At 43.9% G+C, this 24,435-nt stretch overlaps 1 protein-coding gene across 3 annotated transcripts in view; it reads left to right on the forward strand.

Annotated features, from left to right (window-relative positions):
- TXLNG (taxilin gamma) overlaps nt 1-24,435 on the forward strand; it is a 137,159-nt gene that overhangs the window by 49,157 nt on the left and 63,567 nt on the right. For all 3 annotated transcript variants that reach the window (XM_029603290.1, XM_029603291.1, XM_029603292.1), the window contains exons 4-6: nt 18,648-18,818; nt 23,274-23,468; nt 23,986-24,105. In XM_029603290.1, the coding sequence (XP_029459150.1) occupies nt 18,648-18,818; nt 23,274-23,468; nt 23,986-24,105 (486 nt within the window). The remainder of the gene's footprint in view (nt 1-18,647; nt 18,819-23,273; nt 23,469-23,985; nt 24,106-24,435) is intronic.

Genomic DNA, 24,435 nt, shown 5'->3' on the forward strand with positions numbered 1-24,435 from the left:
GGAAGTTAGACCTCAAATTCAGAGTCCAACAATCACCAGGCTTTAGTGTCATCCAGCTGCCTCACTAGTCTGTAGTAGTTGAATCTGCTATGAAAAAAACAAAGAAGACTTATATTCACTCAAATTTTCTTCCTGGAAAAGATCACAAACTTCTAGATAACTTTGGCAAGAAGATTTTTCAAAGTGCAATGCTGTCTGTTCATATTACCATCCATCAATTCTATATGGTACAATTCATTCATGATTGCATTCTAAAGTTGAAAACTTTCTTACCTGCCACAGAGCAAGGCATTTACTATACACAACCACTCCTAGATTCAGAAGAGATATCTGCCGCCATCTCTGATCAGTATATGAATCATTTGGTTTTGTTTCATGTACTTCATCTGCTTCCATTGAAGCTAGATGTATGGCATAGTTTTGAGCGAGTAGAATCCATGAGGGCATCTATGATAAACTAGAGGACCTCCTTTTAGGCAACGGCCTTTTTGGTGAAAAGCTTCATGAGATGGTCACCCAGATTAAGGACCAGAACATAATAGTGCAATCCCTTTCAATAGCTCCCACACAGCCCTTCACAGCGGTGTCATTTCTATCCATACAAGCAACCATACTTCCACAGGAGGCCTTACCAGTCTTTTCATCAATACTGTCTACCACCCCTTCCGGCCCAGTGTTGGCGGCCAATTCCAGCTAGGCCTCGTCAGAGAGTGCTGGCAACAAAAATGTACACAACAGGTCCAACCCAATCCAGGGCCTAGTTTTTGATTGCTCTGAGCAATCCATTTCCGACACTCCCAGTAGAAGGAAGAATCCAACATTTCATGGAAGAGTAGCATCAGATCAAGTACCCCTGGGTCCTTCAAATTGTGAAATCTGGGTACTGGTTGCATTTCTCCTGGCCTCTATCCCTACTGTGCTGTTTGGCACTCTATCTGGATTCGTCTCCTTTGCTGTAGCTTTGACGAAATCCAGTTGCTTCTCCAACAACGAGCAATAGAACCACTTATACATCTCAGTATGCCCTGGAGTTCTATTCCCAATATTTCCTTATCCCCAAGAAAACGGGGGGGGGGGGGGGAACGGACTGTGACACATTCTCGACTTGAGATGCTTGAACAAAACATATACTTCAGTAACAATTCAAAATGAATTTCCTCAGCACGATCCTTTATACAGTCAGAAAAATGTATTTGTGCTTTGGATCTGAACAATGGATATATTCACATACCTATCCACCCTTCAAATTGGCACTATCTTTGCTTCCAGGTGGATTCTTCCCACTACCAGTAAAAGGTACTCCTGTTTGGCCTCTCATCAGCCCTGAGGTTATGAAATGCCTTGTGATAGTGGCAGCTCATCTTCGTCACCAAGGAATACAAGTCTTTTCATACCTGGATGATTGGTTTTTCACAGCAAAATCAAGGGACAAAGTACCGTATTTCCACGCATATAACCCGCGGGTAATGTGCGTTTTTACCTACCCCGCATGCCTCCGCGGGGTATAAACGTGGGCGGGTTATCCAGAAAAAATTTTACATGCTGCCAGCAATCACTCTCACAAATTGTCAGCATACATCAAGCTGCCGGTACAGCAAGCAAAGGGCGTGCAGGAGATAAATCTTGTGGGGCTTGGAAGCCTCTTTCCTAGTGAGCTGGCTCTCTCCACGTCAGCATAAGCAACTCAGTCACACGGTGAGTTCTGGGGGTAGGATTTGCACCCGGGGAATCCACGTAAAAATACAAAAGAAAACCTAATGAAAGAAAAAGAGAGGGAATGTAAATGGCATGGGCTGAGTCTCGACTTTGTTCACCCGCCGATTCCACGCGTCGCACTCACACTTCGTGTTCCTCCGCTCCCCATTGCCATAGCAAGCCCGGAAAGTGTCACAGCCCTCAAGCTTTGCTTCCTGTGCCGCCTTCACACTCTTCTCGGGAGGCGAGGTCTGACCACGAGAGCCGGGGCCGGGCCTTCTCACAACACATCACGCACGACTTAGGAGAGGAAAAGCGGCAAAGGCGCCGCTGAGCTTTGGCGAGTGCTGGCACCCGGCTTTGCTCCCCTTACTCTACGCTTTGCTTCCTGTGCCGCCTTCACACTCTTCTCGGGAGGCGAGGTCTGACCACGAGAGCCGGGGCCGGGCCTTCTCACAACACATCACGCACGACTTAGGAGAGGAAAAGCGGCAAAGGCGCCGCTGAGCTTTGGCGAGTGCTGGCACCCGGCTTTGCTCCCCTTACTCTACGCTGCCGGCCCTCTGCCTGAAGAGAGAGGGATTCAGCATAACAGCGCTGACCGCGTCCCTGCAAGGTCTAAGGTGCCATTCAACAACACAGGTTCTCCCAGCCCTTGCTCTTACCACTCAGCGGTGGTAAGAGCAAGGGCTGGGAGAACGGCAGCGGAAAGCCCTTCAGCCGGGTTACAAACAAATGAGCATTTTTAAAGCTGCCTTGCTATTGGTTAGTGCCTGTGGGGCGATCGGTATGGCTTCGTCGTTGCGGGTTATATGAGGAGGCGGGGTATATTAAAACTTTCTTACATAAATCTTGAAAACCTGCGGGTTATGTGTGTGGGCGGGTTATATACGTGGGCGGGTTATTGTCGTGGAAATACGGTACTACATTCTCTGAGCTCAACCATTGCTGCAACACTTAGGTTTTCTGATCAACTTCAAGAAATCAACCATTGAGCCTACTCAATCACAGATTCATTGGGGCTTGCATAAACTTGATACAGTAAAGAGCATTCTTACCTTCTGACCAAGAGAACATTGATGTCGCTCATCTGCAATGTGCCGCCTTCTCGCTCATCTAGTGGTTCATGGACATATTGCAGCAGCCATCCATGTGGTTCTGCTGACCCATTTTCATATCTGCTACCTCCAGTGGGGTCCATGTTCCCAGTGGGATCAACTAACACAGCCTCTGTCCTCTCCATTGCAGATCTTATCATCCATCTGGGGACCAACAGCCTCGCTAAAAACAGTATCCAAGCAGTACAGAAAGATTTCCAGTGTCTGGAGAAGGAAATTAAACCCATGGTAAAGAATATTGTTTTTTCTGAAATATTACCTGTTCAAGGAAAGGATAAGCCAGATAGAAATTTTCAATATATGGTTCAAAACATGAGAAAGTGGATTTGGATGCATTGGAGGATGGGGTCATGTATGGATCAGTGAGAGACTATACAGTAAAGATGGCCTACATTTGACAGTGGCAGGAAAGAAGATCTTAAGTGAGAAATTCTGGTCATACATCATTAGGTATTTAAACTACAGAATGGGGCTGGCAGAAGATGGCCAATGAAATTGGAATAACACCCCCAAGCAATACAGGAAGAGAGGATAGATGATAAAACTAATCAGTTCAACATTCCACACTTAAGCAAAATAGCAGAAAAGGTGACTATGAAAATCAGCAAACCAAGGAAGGAAAGCTAGAAAGTTATGACCACAAACAAAATCCCAGATCTGCAGGCCCTAATGGTGGAGATGGACATGGACATTGTTGCCATTAGTCACATGATTCAAGGAGTCTCAAGACTGGGATACGGCCAGCCCAAGCCATAAGAAAGGTCAGAAAAGGGGGAGGAGTAGCACTTTGTCAAAAGCCATATCAATGCAACCAAAATGCAAGGGATATGGAGTAGGGAAGAAGCTTTATGGGCTATCCTAAAATTAGATGATGGTTCTTCCATTTACACTGGTGTGGTCTAGAGGCCTCCAAGCCAAACTGAAATCCTGGATCAAGATCTTGTGAAAGACATCCAAAAGGTAGGAAAGAAAGGAGAAGTATTGACCGTTAGAGATTTTAATCTGCTGGATGTGGAGTATCCCTTCTGCAGAATCTGCAAGAAGTAGAGAGAATGGATGCCCTTCAAGGGGCTCTACTCAATCAAATGTAATGGAATCCACGAGGGAGTTTGTGATATTCGATCTAGTGCTCACTAATAGGGATAACATCTCTAATTTCCGGATAGGTGCCCACCTGAGCAACAGTGGTTTGATATCGCAAATAATATACAGAGAAGTCACATGAAGATCCAAATTTTGAATTTCAAAAATATGGACTTTGACCAAAAGGGGGCAATATCTGGAGGAAGAACAAGAAAATTTGAAGAAAATGGGTGAGGTGGAACAACAATGGGCCAAATTAATAGGAGCTATTACAAAGGCAACAAATCTGTTAGAAAAGTAAACAAAAGTACAAGAAAAAGCAACTGATTTGATTCTCAAAGGAGGTGGATGAAAAAATAAAGGCAAAAAGAACAGCATTCAGGAAGAATAAAAGATCCCAAAGAAGGAATACAGGGAAGATTACCTGGTAAAACTGAGGGAGATGAAGAAAGAAATCAGGAAAGCAGAAGTCAAATAGAAGAAAGGACTGCCAAAGATATAAAGAGGTGACAAAACATTTTTCAGATGTATAAGAGAAAGAAGGAAGGCCCAAAGTGGCATAGTGAAATTGAAAGGTGACAAGGAGCAATGTGTAGAGTCAGATGAAGAAATCACAGAAATATTAAATACTTCAGTTCGGTATTCACTAAAGAAGACCTGGGAGGAGGACCATTGCTGGTCGACAAGACTGTAAATGGAAATGGAGTGTACACAATTTTTTATAGAAGTAAATATATGGGAAGAGCTAGGAAAACTGAAAGTAGACAAGGCCATGGGAGCCATATGAGATACATCCTAGGATACTACAGAACTCAAATGTCCTGGCAAGTCCACTGAAGACCTGTTCAGTGGTTCCCTGGAAATAGAAGTAGTGCCACAAGATTATAGAGAAGAACGGTTGTGATCCCGCTTCACAAGAGTGGTAGCAGAGAGGAAGCTGGAAACTACAGGCTGGTAGAGCCTCATCTCTGTGGTGGGAAAATTTAATGGAGAGACTGCTGAAAGAAAGGATAGTGAACTATCTTCAATCTAGTAAACAAGCCGTTAAGCCCGTTAAACGGGCGAGATGTTTGTTCCAAATGCCAGCTAAGTGTTGTGTGTGGAGGTGTCCGGATGTGTACTCTTTCCCCCTCCACCTTCTCTCCCTTTGCCCTCCCCTTGCACTCAATGCTCCCTCCTCCAGCTCCTCTTCTGCTGTCCCATCTCCCCAACCCAACCCCTCCCCCTCTCACTTTCCCACTGCTCCTCCTCATCTCTCATTCTCCCAATGTCCCTCCTTTCTTCCACAGGTCCTCTCCTACAGCCCCTTCCCATTCTATCACCCGCTGGTCTGCCCCTGCAGCCCCCCTCTCCCCTCATTCTTCCATTACACTCCCTTTTCCCTCACTTGCTCAGCACCCTTCTCTTCCTTATTCTCCCACTCCTCCTCCTCTGGCCCTCCCCTTTCCTCTTACTATCCTCTTCCCCCTCCACCCTCTCTCCCTTTGCACCCCCCTTGCACTCTATGCTCCCTCCTTCAGCTCCCCTCCCCTCTTACTGTCCTGCTACCCCATCTCCCCAACCCCCTCCCACCTTCCCACTGCTCCTCCTCATCTCTCATCCTCCCAATGTCCCTCCTTTCTTCCACAGGTCCTCTCCTACAGCCCCTTCCCATTCTATCACCCGCTGGTCTGCCCCCGCAGCCCCCCTCTCCCCTCATTCTTCATTACACTCCCCTTTCCCTCACTTGCTCAACACCCTTCACTTCCTTATTCTCCCACTTCTCCTCTTCTGGTCCTCCCATTTCTTTTACTATGCTCTTCCCCCTCCACCCTCTGTCCCTTTGCACTCATCTTGCATGCACGTCTGACAGAGCCGCGGGTCTCTCTCTCATGCGCGCGCGTGCCTCGCCAAAGCCCTCACATGGCTCCATTTCCTCCCGGATGCCGCTCCGCTCTGACCGACGTGCTCTCTCCGTCCGTCAGAGCCGCGGGTCTCTCTCTCTCTCTCGTGCGCGCGCGTGCCTCGCCTCAGCCCTCACATGGCTTAATTTCCTCCCGGCGCCGCTCTGCTCTGATCGACGTGCTCTCGCGCATGCGCGGTAGAGTTGCTCTCTACTGCGCATTTGCGGGCCGTCGGTCAGAGCCCATTTATAAGGTAGATTGCTGGACTTGAGGTAGCATGGATTCATCAGGGAAAAATCCTGTCAGACAAATCTGATTTTTTTTTTTTAATTGGGTGACTAGAGAATTGGATTGAGGAAGAGTGCTCAATGCGATTTATTTGGATTTCAGCAAAGCTTTTGATACAGTCCAGCATAGGAGGCTTTTGAATAAAACGAGAAACTTAGGAGTAGGCGCCAAGGTGGTGGAGTGGATTACAAACTGGTTGACTGACAGGAGACAGCATGTAACGGTAAATGGAAGCTACTCTGAAGAGAGAGAGGTGTTTGTGGAGTGCCTCAAGGATCGATTTTGGGACCAGCTCTTTCAATATCTTTTTAAGCGACATTGTGGGAAGGATAGAAGGTAGACAAACTTTATCTGTGGATAATAGAAAGATCTGCAATAGAGTGGACATGCCTGAAGGAGTAGAGAGAATGAAAAGTGGTTTAAGAAAGCTTGAAGAATGGGCAACGATTTGGCAGCTGGGATTCAATGCCAAGAAGTGCAGAGTCATGCATCTGGGATGTGGTAATCCAAAAGATCTGTACATAATGGAGGGGTGAAAGACTGATGTGCACGGAACAAGAGAAGGATTTTGGCAAGGATCTTGGTGTTAGTGTGTGGCGATCTGAAGATGGTGAAGTAATAAGACAAGATGGCTAAAGCCAGAAGAATGCTGGTTGCATAGAGAGAATTGCCAGTAAGAAATAGGTAATAATGCCCTTGTACAGGTCCTTGGTGAGGACTCACTTGGAGTACTGTGTTCAGTTCTGGAATCTATGTCTCAAAAAGTAGAGAGACAGGATGGAGGTGGTCCAGAGAAGGTTGACCAAAATGGTGTGGGATCTGTATCGGAATGCTTATGAATTAGAGGCTAAAGGATCTAAATATGTATATTGTGGAAGAGAGGAGATGCAGAGGAAATATGATACAGACCTTCAGATACCTGAAAAGTTTTAATGATGCACAAACTTTGAACGTTTTCCATTGAAAGAAATCAGTAGAACTAGGGATCATGAAATGAAACTTCGGGGGGGGGGAGACTCAGAACTAACGTCAAGAAATATTTCTTCATATATAGGGTGGTGGATGCATGGAATGCCCTTCTGGAGGAGGGGGTGAAGACAAAAATAGTCAAAGAATTCAGAGTGGCATGGGATAAACACTGCGGATCCCTAAAGGCTAGAGGATGGAAATGAAGATAAGAATACATGGGTAACTTACTGGTGTGACAGTTGGTACCCTAAACAATAAGCCTTGATGCAACTGCAACATTGCTCTCCGTTTCAATGGCAGGGGGAAAAGGGGAGCTGGATGCAGACAACAAATGAGGGCCTCGACTTTTAAGGTCTGGGGAACTAAGCATGGGGGTAACCTGCACGGAGCAGCGATTGCTACCCTTAACCAATAAGCCTTAATAATTTTGATGCAACCGCAAATTCATTGTCCACTTTGACTGTGATGGGGGTGGGATGGAAGAGTAATTAATTGGATTTAGACAACCAAATTGGGCCCCAACATGTTATGCTCTTCAACTTATGGGATCTACTATGGATGAGCCTGTTCGCCTGAGAGCAGATCACAAAACTAAATCAATTTTGCTTAATTCTACCAGGCGAACACAGGTTAGCTCAAGACGCTTTCCTCCTCAACTAGGGTCAAAGCCTCATGTATGCTTTTCCACTGTTACCGCTTATCACCAGAACAGTACAGAAAGTTCTTCAGAACAATGCTAATCTAATTCTCATAGGCTTGGTGTGGCCCAGGCACATCTGTATACATATCTCATACAACTTTCCAGCAGTTCTCCCATACATCTGGGAACAGACCCTGTGCTGTTGATGCAGGATGATGGTACATTGTGACAACCCAACATTTTAGGCCTTAAATCTCACAGCTTGGATGTTGAGTGCCCAATGAAAGAGGATTTTTGCTTACTTACTGAAATTGTGGGCATACTTGTCTTCTTTAGGAAACCTTCCATTAGAATGAATTATGCCTTTAAATGGCACAGGTACTCCAAGTGGTGGTGTTAAAATACTTTAGACCCATTTTCCTGCAATCCTAAGCATTTCTTGAAATACTTGTTCCACCTTTCTAACTCTGGCCTTGCCACCTCAACTGTTTGGGGGCACCTCAGCACTATTGCAGCTTACCATACTCAAGTAGATATCAAACCAGTCTACTCATCCTTTGATATCTTGCTTCATGAAAGGCCTATGACATGTCAAATCTCTTGTGCAAAAGCCACTTATTCTGTAGCTGAATGTAGTCTTCCTCCCCCCCACCCCCTCACTAATGAAGCCTACTTTTGAATTATTGGAGTCAGCTTCTCTAAAATACTTGATATGAAAGGTGGTGTTCCTAATTGTAGTGACATCAGCTAGAAGAGTCAGCAAACTCCAAGCTCTTGTCCACTATCCTCCATACATGCAGGTCATCTGCAACTAGATGGTTCTCCATTCTCACCCAAAATTTCTTCCAAAAGTCGTTTCATATTTTCATATCAATCAGTCCATCATATTACCTAGCTTTTATTCGAGGCCCCATGTGTAAGAGAGCGAAAAAGCCCTGCATGCCCTAGACTGCAAAAGGTCCTTAGCGTATTACATGCAACAAACTCAGTTATATTGTAAAACCTCCTAAATGTTTGTCTCATATGATCCAAACCAACTATATATAGCTTTTGGTAAGCATACTTTGTTGAATTGGCTGGCTGAGTGCATTCATTAGTGCTATACCTTGGCAGGACTGCAGATCACAAACTCTATGAAGGTTCTTCAAGTGAGAACTGTAGCTGCTTCTGTTGCATATCTTCGAGAAGTACCTATTGAAGATATCTGCAAAGCTGCAGCTTGGTCTTTTGTTCATACCTTTACGTTCCATTCCTTCTTTTGATAACCTCTGAAAGACTGACAGTAAATTTAGACAAGCAGTTTTGCAAACTGGTGAAGGCTAGGTTGCTTGCTAAGTAATCACTCTGATGAAACCCTCAACTTGGGACTGCCCATAATTAATGGCTAATTCAGCCTACTTCCTGACTGAAAAAGCAAATTTGCTTACCGTAAATAGTGTTTTCCGTATATAGAAGAATACCCACCCATCTGTCTGGAGAGTAGATTACATAGCTAAATTAATTCTGGTATGGACTGAGGAGACTCACAAGGCAATGCCTGTGCAGGAACTCCTGCACATGTTCAGTAGAGCTCAAAGCTCTACTAGCTTGGAGAGAAGTCCATTCGGTGCCACTAGATGTTGTGACCCCCATGTAATAGCTGGTTCATCTTGCTGTCTACAGAAAACGCCATGTACGATAAGCAAACTTGCTGTTTCTCACTGTTTAAACTGCATTAAGAGAGGCTCAGGTCAGATCTGAAGAAGAGTCCTCTAATCTAATTCTGAGGGTAGTCTAGGAGCAAAACAAATTGCTTAGGGCTTGTTTTACAAAGGTTTTTCTCCCATTCTATGTTTATGGGGAATCTCTGTAAATGGAGATTAAGAGTAAGTTAGATATATTTGCATGGGATAATTGTGTTGACTTTAGATTGCTGGGTGGTAAGGATTCTAAGTGTTTTGAAAGATCAACTATATTAGTAGATGCTCTCATGAGCGCTGCACTCAGCAAAGAAGAGATTGCTGTTGGTTCCTGTCTGCAAAGTGATCATAAAAGCTGGGTTGCCAGCTACAATGTTTTCAGTGATGGTGCTCCTACTTTGGAATAGACCGTCACTGGATATTAAGTTAGAAAAAACTATCTGAGGTTCTAAAAAAAAAAAGTGAACATGTAGCTGGGCCGATGCTAAAATATTAAATTGCTTTGATGGTGATAGAGTTTTTGACTGTCTTGTGTTTGTATTGTTGTACAGAATAAACATCCCCAGGCCAATCCTTTAGGTGTCAATTTTTGACGGGGAAGGCAATCAAAAATGTTTTTAAATATATGTAAAGGGGACTCTGCTTGGGATTTTGACTAGATGGCTTCTTGAAGTCCCTACCACTATTGCCTCTAAGCCGTGCGTTTGTGTGTGTTCACAGATCATGAACTCTGCACACAGAATAAGTGTGCTCAAGGAATCCTAATATTAGTTGCATTATAATGGTTCGTAGCACACACAATTTGAACCTAGCTTATAAAAAGGGGATGGGAAGAAGCGCAGGGAGACCTGGATCTTTCTTCAGATCCGGAAGCTTATTCCATGGATTTTGTTCTTCTGCTCCATGAGGCCTATATGACCAGAAAGGGAGCAGGAACCAAAAGTCTTTTGCGCAGGAAGTCCCAGATGGCTAAGAATCATAAGGGATCGGGAGCATGCAGAGTCTGGAGGGATCCTGCGAACCTTGGGCCTCAGTCGGGCCACGATAGAAGAAGACTCTTCGGAACAGATGGATGATCTGCATCAGATGCAGGGAGGAAGGGCTGGTGGATCTGGACGTGGACCCTGTTAGCACCTTAGTGAATCCGATTCAGGATCCTGTTAGTGCATTGAGGGATCCAATGCAGGATCTATTCCAGGTTCCGATCACGTACCGTGATGACCCTCAGGTGGTTCAGCTGTTCCATAGGGATGAGCTGGGCCCGCTAATTCCCCCAGGTGCTGGAGGAGCTGGGGAATAAGGTCACTTAGGAGGATTCAGATAATGAAGGGGTAAACCTGGTCCTAGAGGGATTACGGGGACCCCCTAAGGCTTTTCCTTTGCCAAAGAAGGTAAAGAAGCTGGTGGATCAGGAGTGGGAATCTCCCAAAGCGGGCTTGAAGGTGGCCAGTCGTATGACTAAGTTATATCCTTTGCCGGAATGGACGTTAGTCATGGAAGATTCCCAAGGTGGATGCGGTGGTGTCCGTGGTTACCAATACGACGACTATCCTGGTGGCAGGTTCAGTTGCACTGAAGAATATCTAGGATCGGAAACTGGAAATTTTACTTAAGACTGTTTGAGGTTTCAGCTTTGAGCCTGCATGCGGCAGTGTGTGGAAACTTGATGCAGAGAACCTGCTTGTGCTGGGTGCAGAAGGCATGCACGATAAGCGGTCAGGATCCAGTGGCTTAAACTACCCGCTTGGAAGTGGGAGTGGCCTATGTAGCGGATGCCCTGTATGACATCTGGACTTCCGCCAGGAGCAGGGTCTCTTCGGTGGCAGCATGGAGGCTCCTATGGCTGCGAAATTGGTAGGCGGATGTGTGGTCTAAAGCCCAGCTGTCTAACCTACCCTTCAGGGGCAAGCTGCTGTCTGGGGAGGATCTGGAGCAGCTCATGAAGCAGTTGTAGGAGTCAAAAGGTAATAAGTTGCCTGAGGACAGGAAGACCCCCATGAAGTCTTTTCCTCCATGAGCTCACTTCCGAGAGGCGAGGAGATTTCGCGCTGGCAGGAGTCCTGGGCTGGCGGCACAAAAACAGAATTCTGGCAGGCAGCAGTCTTTCGAGCCCAATGCAGACCTCGGAGAGACAGTGAGTCCCAGGGAGGGGGTGGAAATAAGATTGGCCAATGAATGCAGGCTGGTCCGCTCCTCTCCGGTGGCTATCGGAAGGAGGCTGCCCCTCTTTTATGAGGAGCAGACTAGGATCACCTCGAACCAGTGGGTCCTGGAAGTGGTAAGAGGTGGCTATACCTTAGAATTTTCTTGTATGCTCAGGGACGCCTTTGTAATCTCCCACTGCATCTTGTGGTCCAAGCAAGAGGCAGTGCGGGATACTTTTCAACGGCTACAGCTCCTGCACGCCATTGTTCCAGTGCCCCCTTGAAAGAGGGAACAGGGTCAGTACTCCGTGTACTTTGTGGTGCCCAAAAAGGGGAGGATATTTGGGCCCATTCTCGATCTGCAGAAGTTCAGTACTGCCCTCTGGGTGCCGTGGTTTCAGATGGAGACATTGCGCACGGTGATAGCGGCAGTGTGCGAAGAGGAATTTGTGGCGTCGGACTTGTCAGAAGCTTATTTCCATATCCCTATTCGGGCCGAATAACCGAGGTTCCTGAGGTTCATGGGCCTGGGGGAGCATTTCCAATTTCAAGCCCTTCCCTTTTGGTTGGTGACAGTGTCGCGCACATTCACAAAGGTGATGATGGTAGTGGTGGTGGCACTCAGGAAAGAAGATATCCTGTTGCAGCCATACCTGAATGATTGGTTAGTACAGGTGAAGTCGGAAATGGAGTGTTGTCACTCAGTCCAGCGGGTCCTGCAGCTCCTGGATTCATTGGGCTGGGTGACAAATGTGGCAAAGAGCTATTTAAAGTGAACCCAATCGTTGGAACTGGGGGCATGCTTCGATACCCAGATGGGAAAGGTGTTTCTGACTATAGAAAGGGAAGTCATGTTGCAGAGTCAGGTCCTTCAGCTGCTGCATCTGTCAGTTCCCAGGGTCTGCTCCTGGGTTCCATGGCTTCTACGTTGGAATTAGTTCCATGGACCTTTGCTCAGATGCGCCCGTTGCAGAGGGTGCTGTTATCCAGTTGGAATCCACTTTCAGAGGAATTTCAGCTTTCTTTGCCATTGCCAGAGGATGCCAGATCCAGTCTCTCGTGGTGGCTGTCTCGGCACAGTCTCGAGAAAGGGATAGATCTGGAAGTGCCCAGAAGGACAAGATGGCCGCCTACTGAGAGCACCAGCAAGGCATCTCTCTCCAGTTTTTCCTGATTGATGAAATTTCTTTTGTTCGGTATTCCCCACATGAAACAGCCAAGATGAGGGAGAGTATTGTTAGCTCTCCTTCGCTGGAGAACAACCAACCATGGATTGAGACTTTCTTTGTTGGAATGCCAGGAATAGAAATGGGCATTCATGCCGTTGCAGAGGTAGGTGGGGAGTGAACGCAGTCTCCGCTGGCAGAGGCCATCTCTTTAACCCCCAGAGCACCGAACACATCAGTTCCTGCCTCCCAAGGCCTCCTATTAATACCAAATGGCTAGCTGTATATAGTGGACCCCATATTTATTTTGTTCTCTTGTATATACAGAGGACTCCTTATTTACATTGTACACTTGTATATAATTATCCTCCTCTATCTCTTTTATTTCTTATAATCCCAGTTCATGAACCCTTGTTAATTGTAACTGCTTCTCTTCTCCACGTTTATTTATGTTTTCGGTTATATTTTTGCACCCCTGTTTTCTGTAAACCGACATGATGAGAACGAGTTCTTGAATGCCGGTATAAAAAAACCTTAAATAAATAAAATAAAATTGCATCCCCAAAAGGTAATTTGGGGGGATTTGAATATCGAGCAGGAGGCCCAGGATGAGAGTGGAGTTTCTATTGATGTCACTGAAGGGGCACAGCTTAGGACTGCTTGTGCTGGAAGTTCCTCTGTTGGATATCTGGAACTTGGTTTGGCTGTTTCAACCCCGAAGCTGATCTATGTTGCTGCCTCATTGTTTTGTCTGTAAACCGATATGTTCCGCCAGCGAATGTCGGTATAGAAAAAAACCTTCAATAAATAAATGTTGTAAGTGGAGAGTCTATTGGCAGTGGAAGTGATTTGGTGAATCTTATTCCCTTTAAACCTCGCCTCTCAAAACCATCTGAAATTACCTTGGAATCAGTTTGGGACGCTCTGGTTACTCTGGAGGCTTCCATCTCATCATTATCAAAAGTTATTTTGGACACAAATAATCAAACACAAATAAACACAGCTTCTATAACTAAAATTGGACACATTTGAATCTCTGATATCTATGGTTGAGAAAGTTCAACATATATTGGTCCAATCAGAGCAAGTACATGTTAAATTCTACCCCTACTAAATCCTTCCTGCATCTGCCGCTTTTCCCTGCTTTCCTTGTTAAGCCCCTAATATTTTCCTCCCGAACATTTAATAACCATTACTTTTTCCCCGTAGAAAATCCCCTTTTGACTCTATTAATTTCCCCCCTTTACTCTGTAAACTGATCCCATTGCACCCCTTATGACGCTGCCAATATCTCCACACTGCCATGATCTGATAAAATATTGCTATTACCGCCATCTCTTTTTTGTACATATTTCCATTGGTTAATCAGTTCCTGTTACTATATGTATTTGCTGTGTAAAGCATGCTGCTATATTATTTCCCTTATGTGTTTCTTGTAAAGCCCGTTGCTGCATTTTTGTAACATTTATTTATTTATTATTTTTATATACCGACATTCAATCTGAGATATCACATCAGTTTACATTCAGGTACTGTAGGTATTTCTCTATCCCCAGAGGGCTTATAATCTAAGTTTTGTACCTGAGGCAATGGGAGGGTAAAGTGACTTGCCCAAGGTCACAAGGAACAACAGCAGGACTTGAACCCTGGTCTCCTGGTTCGTAGCCCACTGCTCTAACCACTAGGCTATTCCTCCTAGTTCCAAATGTGCTGCGGTATATAAAAATACATAAAATAAATAAGAAGTTGGAAAATCTAGAAAATTCTTTTAGAAGTTTGAATTTGAGTCTTGAAATTTCCTATTATAAGATTGATCTCACCTGTTGAACTTTTTAAGAATTACATCTCTCAAGTTTTGAAAGTGCCTAATGAAGCAATGCCAATAATAACGAAGGCATTTTACCTACCATCATCAACTGAAGGTGCAGGTGGTATTCAAGTTCAAGATCTTACATTAGATCTTTCAACCATCTTGGAAACATCACAATCTCTGGAGATTATGCAAAGAGGATCTCTTTTGGTGAATTTTGCTTTTCATTCTGACAGAAATAATGTCCTAAAATCCTTTTTTCGTAACAATCTATCTTTGTCTTATGATCAAAAGATATGGATCTATCCAGATCTCATCAGTCACCCAATTGCATCGCAAAAACTCTTTATTTTCTTTTATTATTAATTTTTATATACCGAAGTTTCATGAGAACATATCACATCGGTTTACATTAGTTAACAAATATTCAATTAAAAATTTTTGCATTTCAAAAATTAAATGAGGATAAGTAAATACAAAGTTTCATAATCTAATAAAAAAAACAAAATAGCTATGCGTCCTGAGGTGGTTTCTAAGGGGGGCCATTTTGTACTTCGCTACCCTTGCAAATGCTTTTTGAAATACCAAAATGTGAATTACATTTGTGTTTGAGCAATCTCAGCTCCATACGTTTCTAGACTCGCATACTTAATTGATTTATTTGATTGTTTGTAATAATTAACAACTGGCTGTATCTCTGGGTTTTTTTTTTCTTTTTTCCTTTAATTTTCCTTGGTATTTTCACTTTATTTTCCCTTGCCCCCTTATTTCTATTTAAAAGTAAGGTTGTGTAATATTTCTGTGTTTTAAAATAATATTCTTAGAATGTAACTTCTTTGTAGTTCCTCCTATTTCTGTAACAAGAATTCTTGTTGATATTTGTAAATGCATGAAAAAAATAAATAAATAAATAAAACAAATCTGGAAGTGCCCGACCGGGTTGTGATGACCACAGATGCCAGGCTCTCTGGTTGGGGGATGATGTGTCAAGGAAAATTGGCCCAGGGGCAGTGGTTGTCAGAGTAGGCGACCTCATCCATCAATCGGCTGCAAACAAGGGCAGTGTGCAAAGCCTTACTGGCATTTCTCCCACTCATTCAAGACAAGGCGGTGCGAGTGTTCTCGGACAATGTGATGACAGTGGCGTATATCAACCGGCAGGGCAGAATGAAGAGTTGTCTAGCAGCGCTGGAGGCGCAAGAACTAATTGTTTTGAGCAGAGAAACATCTGGCAAGAATAGCTGCTTCCCATGTAGCTGGAGTGGACAATGTTCAGGCGGACTCCCTCAGCAGACAGTGTCTGGATTTGGGGGAGTAGACGTTATTTATTTAAAAGATTTTGTATACCATCGTTGGAAAATATATCACAACTGTTTACAGTGGATAACATAAAAACATGGGGTATACATCAAAGTTTATAAAATAAAATTCTTACACTACTAGGTAAGAGGGGATACTCTTTTAAATGAGATACAAACATAAAGACAACCTTTGGTTCTTGATATTACTGAGTTGTCGGCGGAGGTCTTCTCCTTTATTCAGGCCAGGTGAGGCAGACCAGCGGTGGACCTCATGGCAACTTCAGGAAGTGCGAAGATGGATCTGTTTTTCAGTTGCAGAAAGGAGGTCTGATCAGAGGGCATAGACTCTCTTGTTCACCCATGGCCGATGCATCTGCTGCTGTAAGTGTTTTCACTGTGGCCTGTCATAGGTAAAGTTTGGCGGCGCATCAAGCTTCATCTGGGCAGGGTGATTTTGGTGGCACCCGAGTGGCCACGCCGGCCGTAGTTTGCGGACCTTCTTCGTCTAGCGGTGGACAGTCCCATTTGCTTGGCCCATCTGTCAGGGCTGTTGCGGCAGGGGCCCATATTTTCCAACCAGGAGGATTGCTTCTGTCTAGTGGTGCAGTGGTTCTCAACCCTGTCCTGGGGACCCCCCCCAGCCAGTCGGGTTTTCATGATATCCACAATGAATATGCATGAGAGAAAATTTGCATACACTGCCTCCATAACATGCAAATTTTCTCTCATGCATATTCATTGTGGATATCATGAAAACCCGACTGGCTGGGGGGGTCCCCAGGACAGGGTTGAGAACCACTGGTCTAGTGACTTGGCTTTTGAGAGGCTGTGGCTCCACTTGAAGGGTTATTCTGAACCTGTGATTGCAACTTTGCTTCAGGCAAGGAGGCGTTTCATGTCGTCGGCTTATGTCAGAGTGTGGAGAGTGTTTGAATCGTGGTGTTTGCAGAATAGGGTGCAGCCTTTGAAGGTGGACTTTCTACAGATTCTGACCTTTTTGCAAAACAGCTTGGCTAAGGGTTTGGCCTATAATTCCCTTCAAGTTCAGGTGGCAGCATTAGGGTCCCTTTGAGGTAGGATACAAGGAAGACCGTTGGCGTCTCATCCAGATGTGGTTCGTTTCCTCAAAGGGGCAAAACATCTTCGTCCTCTGTTCAGAAGATTTGTCCAGCATGGAATCTGAATTTGGTTCTTAGAGTGCTGTGAGGTCCTCCCTTTGAGCCAATTGGAAGGGCTTCTTTAAGGGTTTTAACCCTGAAGGCTGTTTTCTTGGTGGCTATCTATTCAGCTAGAAGTATTTCTGAGCTGCAAGCATTGTCGTGTAGGGACCCTTTCCTGCATTTTTCAGAGGTTGGGGTTTCTTTGCGTACAGTTCCTTCCTTTTTGCCTAAGGTGTTGTCCTTTCACCTTAACCAGGTTGTCGAGCTACCGGCCTTACCAAATTTGGCAGCCGATGCTCCAGTGGCAAGGGAGCTTCACTTATTGGATGTGCGTCGGATTCTTTTGCAATATCTTAAGGTGACGAATGCCTTTTGGAGATCTGATCATCTGTTGTCCTGTTCAGTGGAGCATGGAAGGGAAATTAGGCTTTCAAGGGCACTATTGCACAATGGTTGAAGGAGACAATAGCTTTGGCTTATATCTGTAAAGGCCAGTTACTGCCGGAGGGGTTGAGAGTGCATTCCACTAGGGCGCAGGCAACCTCTTGGGCAGAGTGTCAGCTGCTTTCTCCGCAGGAGATTTGTTGAGCGGCGACATGGTCTTCTCTTCACACTTTTACCAGACGTTACCACTTGGATATGCGGGCACCAGAAGAGGCAACTTTTGGGGAAAGTGTTGCATGCAGGTCTTTTGAGTTCCTGCCCAGAGTAGAGGGGCTTGGATCTGGACTGATCTACAGGAAAGGAAAATATGGTATTTACCTGCTAATTTTCATTCCTGAAGTACCACAGATCATTCCAGAGATCAGTCCATCTTTCGAAAGACTTCCATGCTTCTGGATATTGCTGAGCTGGTATGTGATATACTCAGATTAATGAAAAGTGTACATAGTTTGGTATTTGCTTTGTGTTAAGGGGGCCCAGTTTTCAGGGAGCTCTAACTTTTAAGTCTCTGTTCGCCCAAGATTTATTGGAGTTTAAGATAGACATCTTGGCTTGGGTACAGGTCAATACTGAGGGACTGAAGGTGGCACTCTCGTTTTATGTAGCAGTGCCTCAAAGTTTTGTTCTCCGCCTTCATCTGCTGGTAGGGATGCATAAACCCACTTATCTGAACTGATGTGGGGTATTTCAGGAACAAAAATTAAGAACTAATTTTTCCTTTGTCTCCTAATTCCTACCAGCGATCTGAATCATGACAAACAATAGATAAAACAAGTCTGCAAGTTGATAAGCATGAGGTCCATTTTCAGCACCACAGTATGTGGCAACGTTAGCCAGATAAACATCCAGTTAACTTATATCTGATATTCAGCAGCACACCCATACTGCTGAATATCCATGGCTCTCTCAAAGTTAGCCAGTTAAGTTTATCCAGCTAACCTTATGAATGCTGTCATGGGGTTAAAGATTGCTAATAGTCTACAGTGCCTATGCTGATAGGCTTAAGGTGATACTCCTTCTCCAGAGAGGCTATAGAGAGATCCCCAGTATTACAGAGTTCTAATAGCTGTATTGGTTCTGGGGAAAAAATGGAGTCTTTATAGGTTGTGACCCCTTTTATTTGATCAGCATTAAAATAATGAAGATGATGTAGCACATGGACTTTTGTGATCTCTTGGGTCCTCCTTCAGACATCCTTAACAGTTAGAGAATAATTCCCCTGGGTGATTTTCAGCCACACCTCATTTGTTTCTCTTCCTCTCTTTAGTTGGAAGAGAGCAGGAATGTGCAAAAGCAGATCAAAGTCTTGCAGAAGAAGCAGTCCCAGGTAATGAAAGAGAAGGTCCATCTGCAGAGTGAGCACAGCAAAGCCATCCTGGCCCGCAGCAAACTCGAATCTCTCTGCAGGGAGCTCCAGCGTCACAACAAAACATTGAAGGTCAGTGCAGTACCTGCAATTCAGGCACTGGGAAGAATTTTTTTTTTCTTTACTAAAAATCAAGTTAAAGCAGAAACAAATTATCTGCAGTGCTGAAAGACAAGCTTGTGATATCCTATTGCTTATCCTATCTAAAAAATATATATATATATAGATAGGATAAACAAAAAGTAGGAAATGACAGAATATCAAATGCTTATAAATAAAAGGTTTAGAGAAGGGCCAGAAAAATGATGAATGGGAATGACTTATGAAGAGAGGCTTAAGATGTTATGGCTCTTCAGCTTGGAAAAGAGATGATTGAGAGGAGATGTGATGGGGCTTACAGAATAGTGAGTGGTGTGGAACAAGTTGATCTAGAAGAATAAATAATCCTCTAACTAGGGTACACTCCATGAAAATAACTACTAGCAGATTTAAAACAAATTTTAGAAAGTAACTTTTCAGACAATGCCTAATTAAACTATGGGATTTGCTGCCAGAGAATGTGATCAAGGCTTGTAGTTCAAAAAAGGTTTGGATAAATTTCTAGAGTACAGGTCCATTAACCATTGTTTAACCAGATAGTCTCCACCTTCTGCTTCTGGGAATGAACAGCATAGAAAGAGCTTTCCTATCTGGGATCTGGTGGGTACTTCTCAGATTGGCCACTGTCAGATTCAGGATGCTGGCCTCAATTGGACCATTGCTCCCAGCATGGATTAAGAACATAAAAATTGCCATACTGGACCCCGCATCCTGTTTCCAACAGTGGCCAATCCAAGTCAGAAGTACCTGGCAAGTACCCAAACATTAAATAAATCTCAAGCTACTATTGCTTATTAATTAATAGCAGTTTATGGATTTTTATTCAATTCGTTTTAAATGAACTACTTGTTAACTTCATGGAGTGCCACCTGGTCCTTCTGTTATCTGAGAGAGTAAATAACCAATTTGCATTAACTTGTTCAAGTCCTTTCATGATTTTGTAGACTTCTATCATATCCCCCCTCAGTTGTTTCTTCTCCAAACTGAACAGCTCTGACTTCTTTAGCCTTTCCTCATAGGGCAGCCATTCCATGCCCCTTATTGGTCACCTTTCTCTGCAATTTCTCAGATGCAGCTATATCTTTTTTGAGATGCAGTGGCCAGAACTGCACACAGTATTCTAGATGTGGTCTCACCATGGAGTGATACAGAGGCATTACGACATCCATTATTTTATTTGCCATTCCCTTCTTAATTCCTAACATTCTGTTTGGTTTTTTGATCGCCACAGCTCACTGCGCAGACTATTTCAATGTATTATCCACTATCATGCCTGGATCTCTTTCCTGGGTGGTAACTCCTAAGATAGAACCCTTGCTGTAGTTACACAATGTTAGGTTATTTTTCCCTTTATGCAGCACGTTGCACTTGTCCACGTTAAATTTCATCTGCCATTTGGAAGCCCAGGCTTCCAGTCTCACATGGTCCTCCTACAATTTATCACAATCTGCTTGAGATTTAACTACTCTGCATAATTTTGTGTCATCTGCAAATTTGATCACCTAACTTGTTGTACCCTTTTCCAGATCATTTATAAATATATTAAAAAGCACCGGTCCAAGTACAGATCCCTGAGCACTCCATGTATACCTTTTTCCACTGAGAAAACTAACCATTTAATCCTACTCTCTCTGTTTCCTGTCTTTTAACCAGCTTGCAATCCACAAAAGGACATCGCCTCCTATCCCGTGACTTTTTAGTTTTCTTAGAAGCCTCTCATGCAGGACTTTGTTGAATGCCTTCTGAAAATCCAAATACACCACATCTACCGGTTCACCTTTGTCCACATGTTTATTCACCTCTTCAAAAAAAAAAATGTAGATTTATGAGTCAAGACTTCCCTTGGGTAAATCCATGCTGTGTCCCATTAAACCATGTCTTTCTAAATATTTTGTGATTTTATTCTTTATAACAGTTTCCATGATTTTTCCCAGCACTGATTACAGGCTCACCAGTCTATAGTTTCCCAGATCACACCTGGAGCCCTTTTTAAATATCGGGGTTACAGTGGCCACTTTGGATGATTATAATGATTGAAATAGGTCTGAAATTTCATTTTTTAGTTCTTTCAGAACTCTGGAGTGTATCCCATCCAGTCCATGTGATTTACTACTGTTCAGTTTGTCAGTCTGGCCTACCACAACTTCCAGGTTCACCGTGATTTAGTTCAGTTTATCTGAATCATCACACTTGAAAACTGTCTCCAGAACAGGTATCTTTCCAATATCCTCTTCAGTAAACACTGAAGCAAAGAAATTGTTTAATCTTTCCGTGATGGCCTTATCTTCCCTAAGTGCCCCTTTAAACCATCGATCATCTAACGGGCCAACCGAATCCCTCACGAGCTTTCTGCTTCAGATATACTTTAAAAAGTTTTTATTGTGAGTTTTTGCCTGTGTGGCCAATTTCTTTTCAAATTATCTCTTAGCCTGTCTTATCAATGTCTTACATTTAACGTGCCAGTTCTTATGTTTAATCCTATTTTCTTCTGATGGATCCTTTTTCCAATTTTTGAATGAAGATGTTGGCTAAAAATGTCAGCATGGCTAAAAAGGCTATCATTTGATCTTCCTTCCACCTTTCTTAATGCAAAGAATATACATGGACTGTGCTTCTAGGATGGTATTTAACAATGTCCACGCCTGTTGCACAATTTTAACTTTTGTAGCTGCACCTTTCCATTTTTATTTATTTATTTTAACTATTTTTCTCATTTTACTAAAGTTTCCCTTTTGAAAGTTTAGTGCTAGAGCCTTGGATTTACTTACTGTCCTCTTTCCAATCATTAATTCAAATTTGATCATATTATGATCACTATTGCCAAGCGACCTCACCTCTGTTACCTCTCACCAAATCCTGCACTTCACTAAGAATTAGATCTAAAATTGCTCCCTCTCTCTTCTCGGTTCCTGAACCAGTTGCTCCATAAAACTGTCATTTTATTTTATCCAGGAACTTTATCTCTCTAGCATATCCTGTTTCACTTACCCAGTCAATATTGGGATAATTTAAATCTTCCATTATTACTGCACTACCAATTTGGATAACTTCCCTAATTTCTCTTAGCATTTCACTGTCCATCTCACCATCTTGGTCAGGTGGACGGTAGTATACTCCTATCACTATACTCTTCCCCAACACGCAAGGGATTTCTACCTAGAAAGATTTGATTGTGCATTTAGTCTCATGCTGGATCTTTATCCTGTTGGACTCTTTGCCATCCCAGACATAAAGCGCCACCCCGCTTTATGTCCGGGATGGCATAGAGTCCATAGATGCTCCTCTCTGTCATTGCGATATAATTTGTACCCCGGTATAGCACCGTCCCTTTGATTGTCCTCTTTCCATCTCTTTCTCTGAGATGCCAGTTAAGTCTGTCGTCATTCACTGCTATACACTCTAATTCTCCCATCTTACTTCTTAGACTTCTGGCATTAGTATACAAACATTTCAAAGTGGTGTTTTTTGTTTGTATTAACATTCTGCTTTTCAGTTGACAGGGATAAATTGGAATCTTTTAGCTCAGGTGAGTTTTTAATTACAGGCACTTGGACTACATTTCTTATTATTGGAACCTCTCTGTTCAGATTCCCTAACTCTAATGCTTCATTAGTATCCTTTGAGTGACTGTTGGCTTTCCCCTTAGAGCAGCTTTTAAACTAAATCAATCTCCTTTTTAAAGGTTAGTGCCAGCAGTTTGGTTCTACCTTGTTTAAGGTGGAGTCCATTCCTTCTGAAAGGAGTCCCCCTTCCCCAAAAGGTTCCCAGTTCCTTACAAAACTGAATCCCTCTTCCCTGCACCATCGTCTGATCCACACATTGAGACTCCGAAGCTCTGCCTGCCTCTAGGGACCTGCGTGTGGAACAGGGAGCATTTCAGAGAATGCCACCCTGGAGGTTCTGGATTTAAGCTTTCTACCTAAGAGCCTAAATTTGACTTCCAAGAACCTCCCTCCCACATTTTGCTATGTCGTTGGTGCCCACATGTACCACGACAGCCAGCTCCTCCCCAGCACTGTCTAAAATCCTATCTAGGTGATGCGTGAGGTCCGCCACCTTTGCACCAGGTAGGCATGTTACCAGGCGATCCTCATGCCCACCAGCCACCCAGCTGTCTACATTCCTAATAATCGAATCACCAGCTAAGATAGCCGACCTAACCCTTCCCTCCTGGGCAGTAGGCCTTGGGGAGATATCCTTGGTGCGAGAGAACAATGCACCACCTGGAGAGCAAGTCCTTGCTACAGGATCATTTCCTGCTGCATCAAGTTTTTGCTCTCCGATCATGAGATCTTATGTCATGGCATGCCTTATGTTTCTGTACATATTTTTGCTTGACCTGTGCAAGTATCGCTCCACATTTCCAGCAAGAGCAGATGATGTCAGCGTAGACTCCAGCCATTAACAGATAGTGTTTTGGCCACAAAGGAAGAAAATCTTCAGCAAGCACGTGATGATGAGGAGAGACGCAAGGAGGCGAGCACACATTTCCAAATGACGTTGAACGAAATCCAAGCCCAGATGGAGCAGCACGACATCTACAATGCTAAGCTGCGGCAAGAGAATATGGAACTGGGTGACAAACTGAAGAAGCTCATCGAGCAGTATGCACTGCGAGAAGAGGTAAGCACTCGCTGGGAAAGGCATGCTAGGAAAGCAAGCTATCCAGTAGCTATGGGAGAGGAATAGGAATGCTATAGAGAGATTTTGTACATGAGCTTTGGAGACCACACACAACAGTGCAGTATTTAAAAAAAAAAAAAAAAAAGCCAACAGTATTACACCATAGCCAGAAGTCCTGCCGTGCTCTGGGACATGAAGTGTGCATGAAGATACTGTATTCCCAGCATCAGGGAGCCTCTCTTTAAAATAAGGTAGCTCATAGTCCACATGGATATGAAGCGCTTCCTCTGGATAGGATCAAAAGGTTGACCGAATGTTAACCAGGAGAGTTCCCTTTATAAATGGAACTTCATTTTCCTCCACTTCCACTCTACAGGTCTGTGGAGGACTCTGCTCTGATATCTTTCGTAACCGTATCCAGCATCGTACATGTTATGGCATTGTGTTTTTTTATTTTGATCTGTTCAGGCATGCTCCACGTTTAATGCGCTGATGGTAGCTCTGTCTCTATCCTCAGCACATCGACAAGGCTTTCAAACACAAGGAACTGCAGCAACAGCTGGTTGACGCCAAACTTCAGCAAACCACACAACTCATGAAAGAAGCAGAGGAAAAGCACCAGCGGGAAAGAGAATTTGTAAGTGCTGCTCATAACCAGAAATGTAGAACAGGTTTTCAGTATTTATTACCAGACAAAGCAGGCATTTACTTAGCAGTGATCAGTTGGAGGGGTAAAAAGGACAAAATGAAGAGGTCAGGAAGGCATATAAGCACTGATGAAACTGGGTCATGTCTGTATCAGGAGGTACTATTGCTGCCTTTTTCCCAGAATTCTGGCTAACTTTATCTGCTACCAAAGAGAGGAATTGGTATCAATTGCTATAGTGTCATATCACACGAAACTGTCAGCAGAAGAGGATGGGGGAGGGGGACTCCTTCTGGTCCAGCTCCATCCTTTGCTGAAAGT

Source organism: Rhinatrema bivittatum, chromosome 5 (genome assembly GCF_901001135.1).
Source record: "Rhinatrema bivittatum chromosome 5, aRhiBiv1.1, whole genome shotgun sequence".
NCBI classification, from domain to species: Eukaryota; Metazoa; Chordata; class Amphibia; order Gymnophiona; family Rhinatrematidae; genus Rhinatrema; species Rhinatrema bivittatum.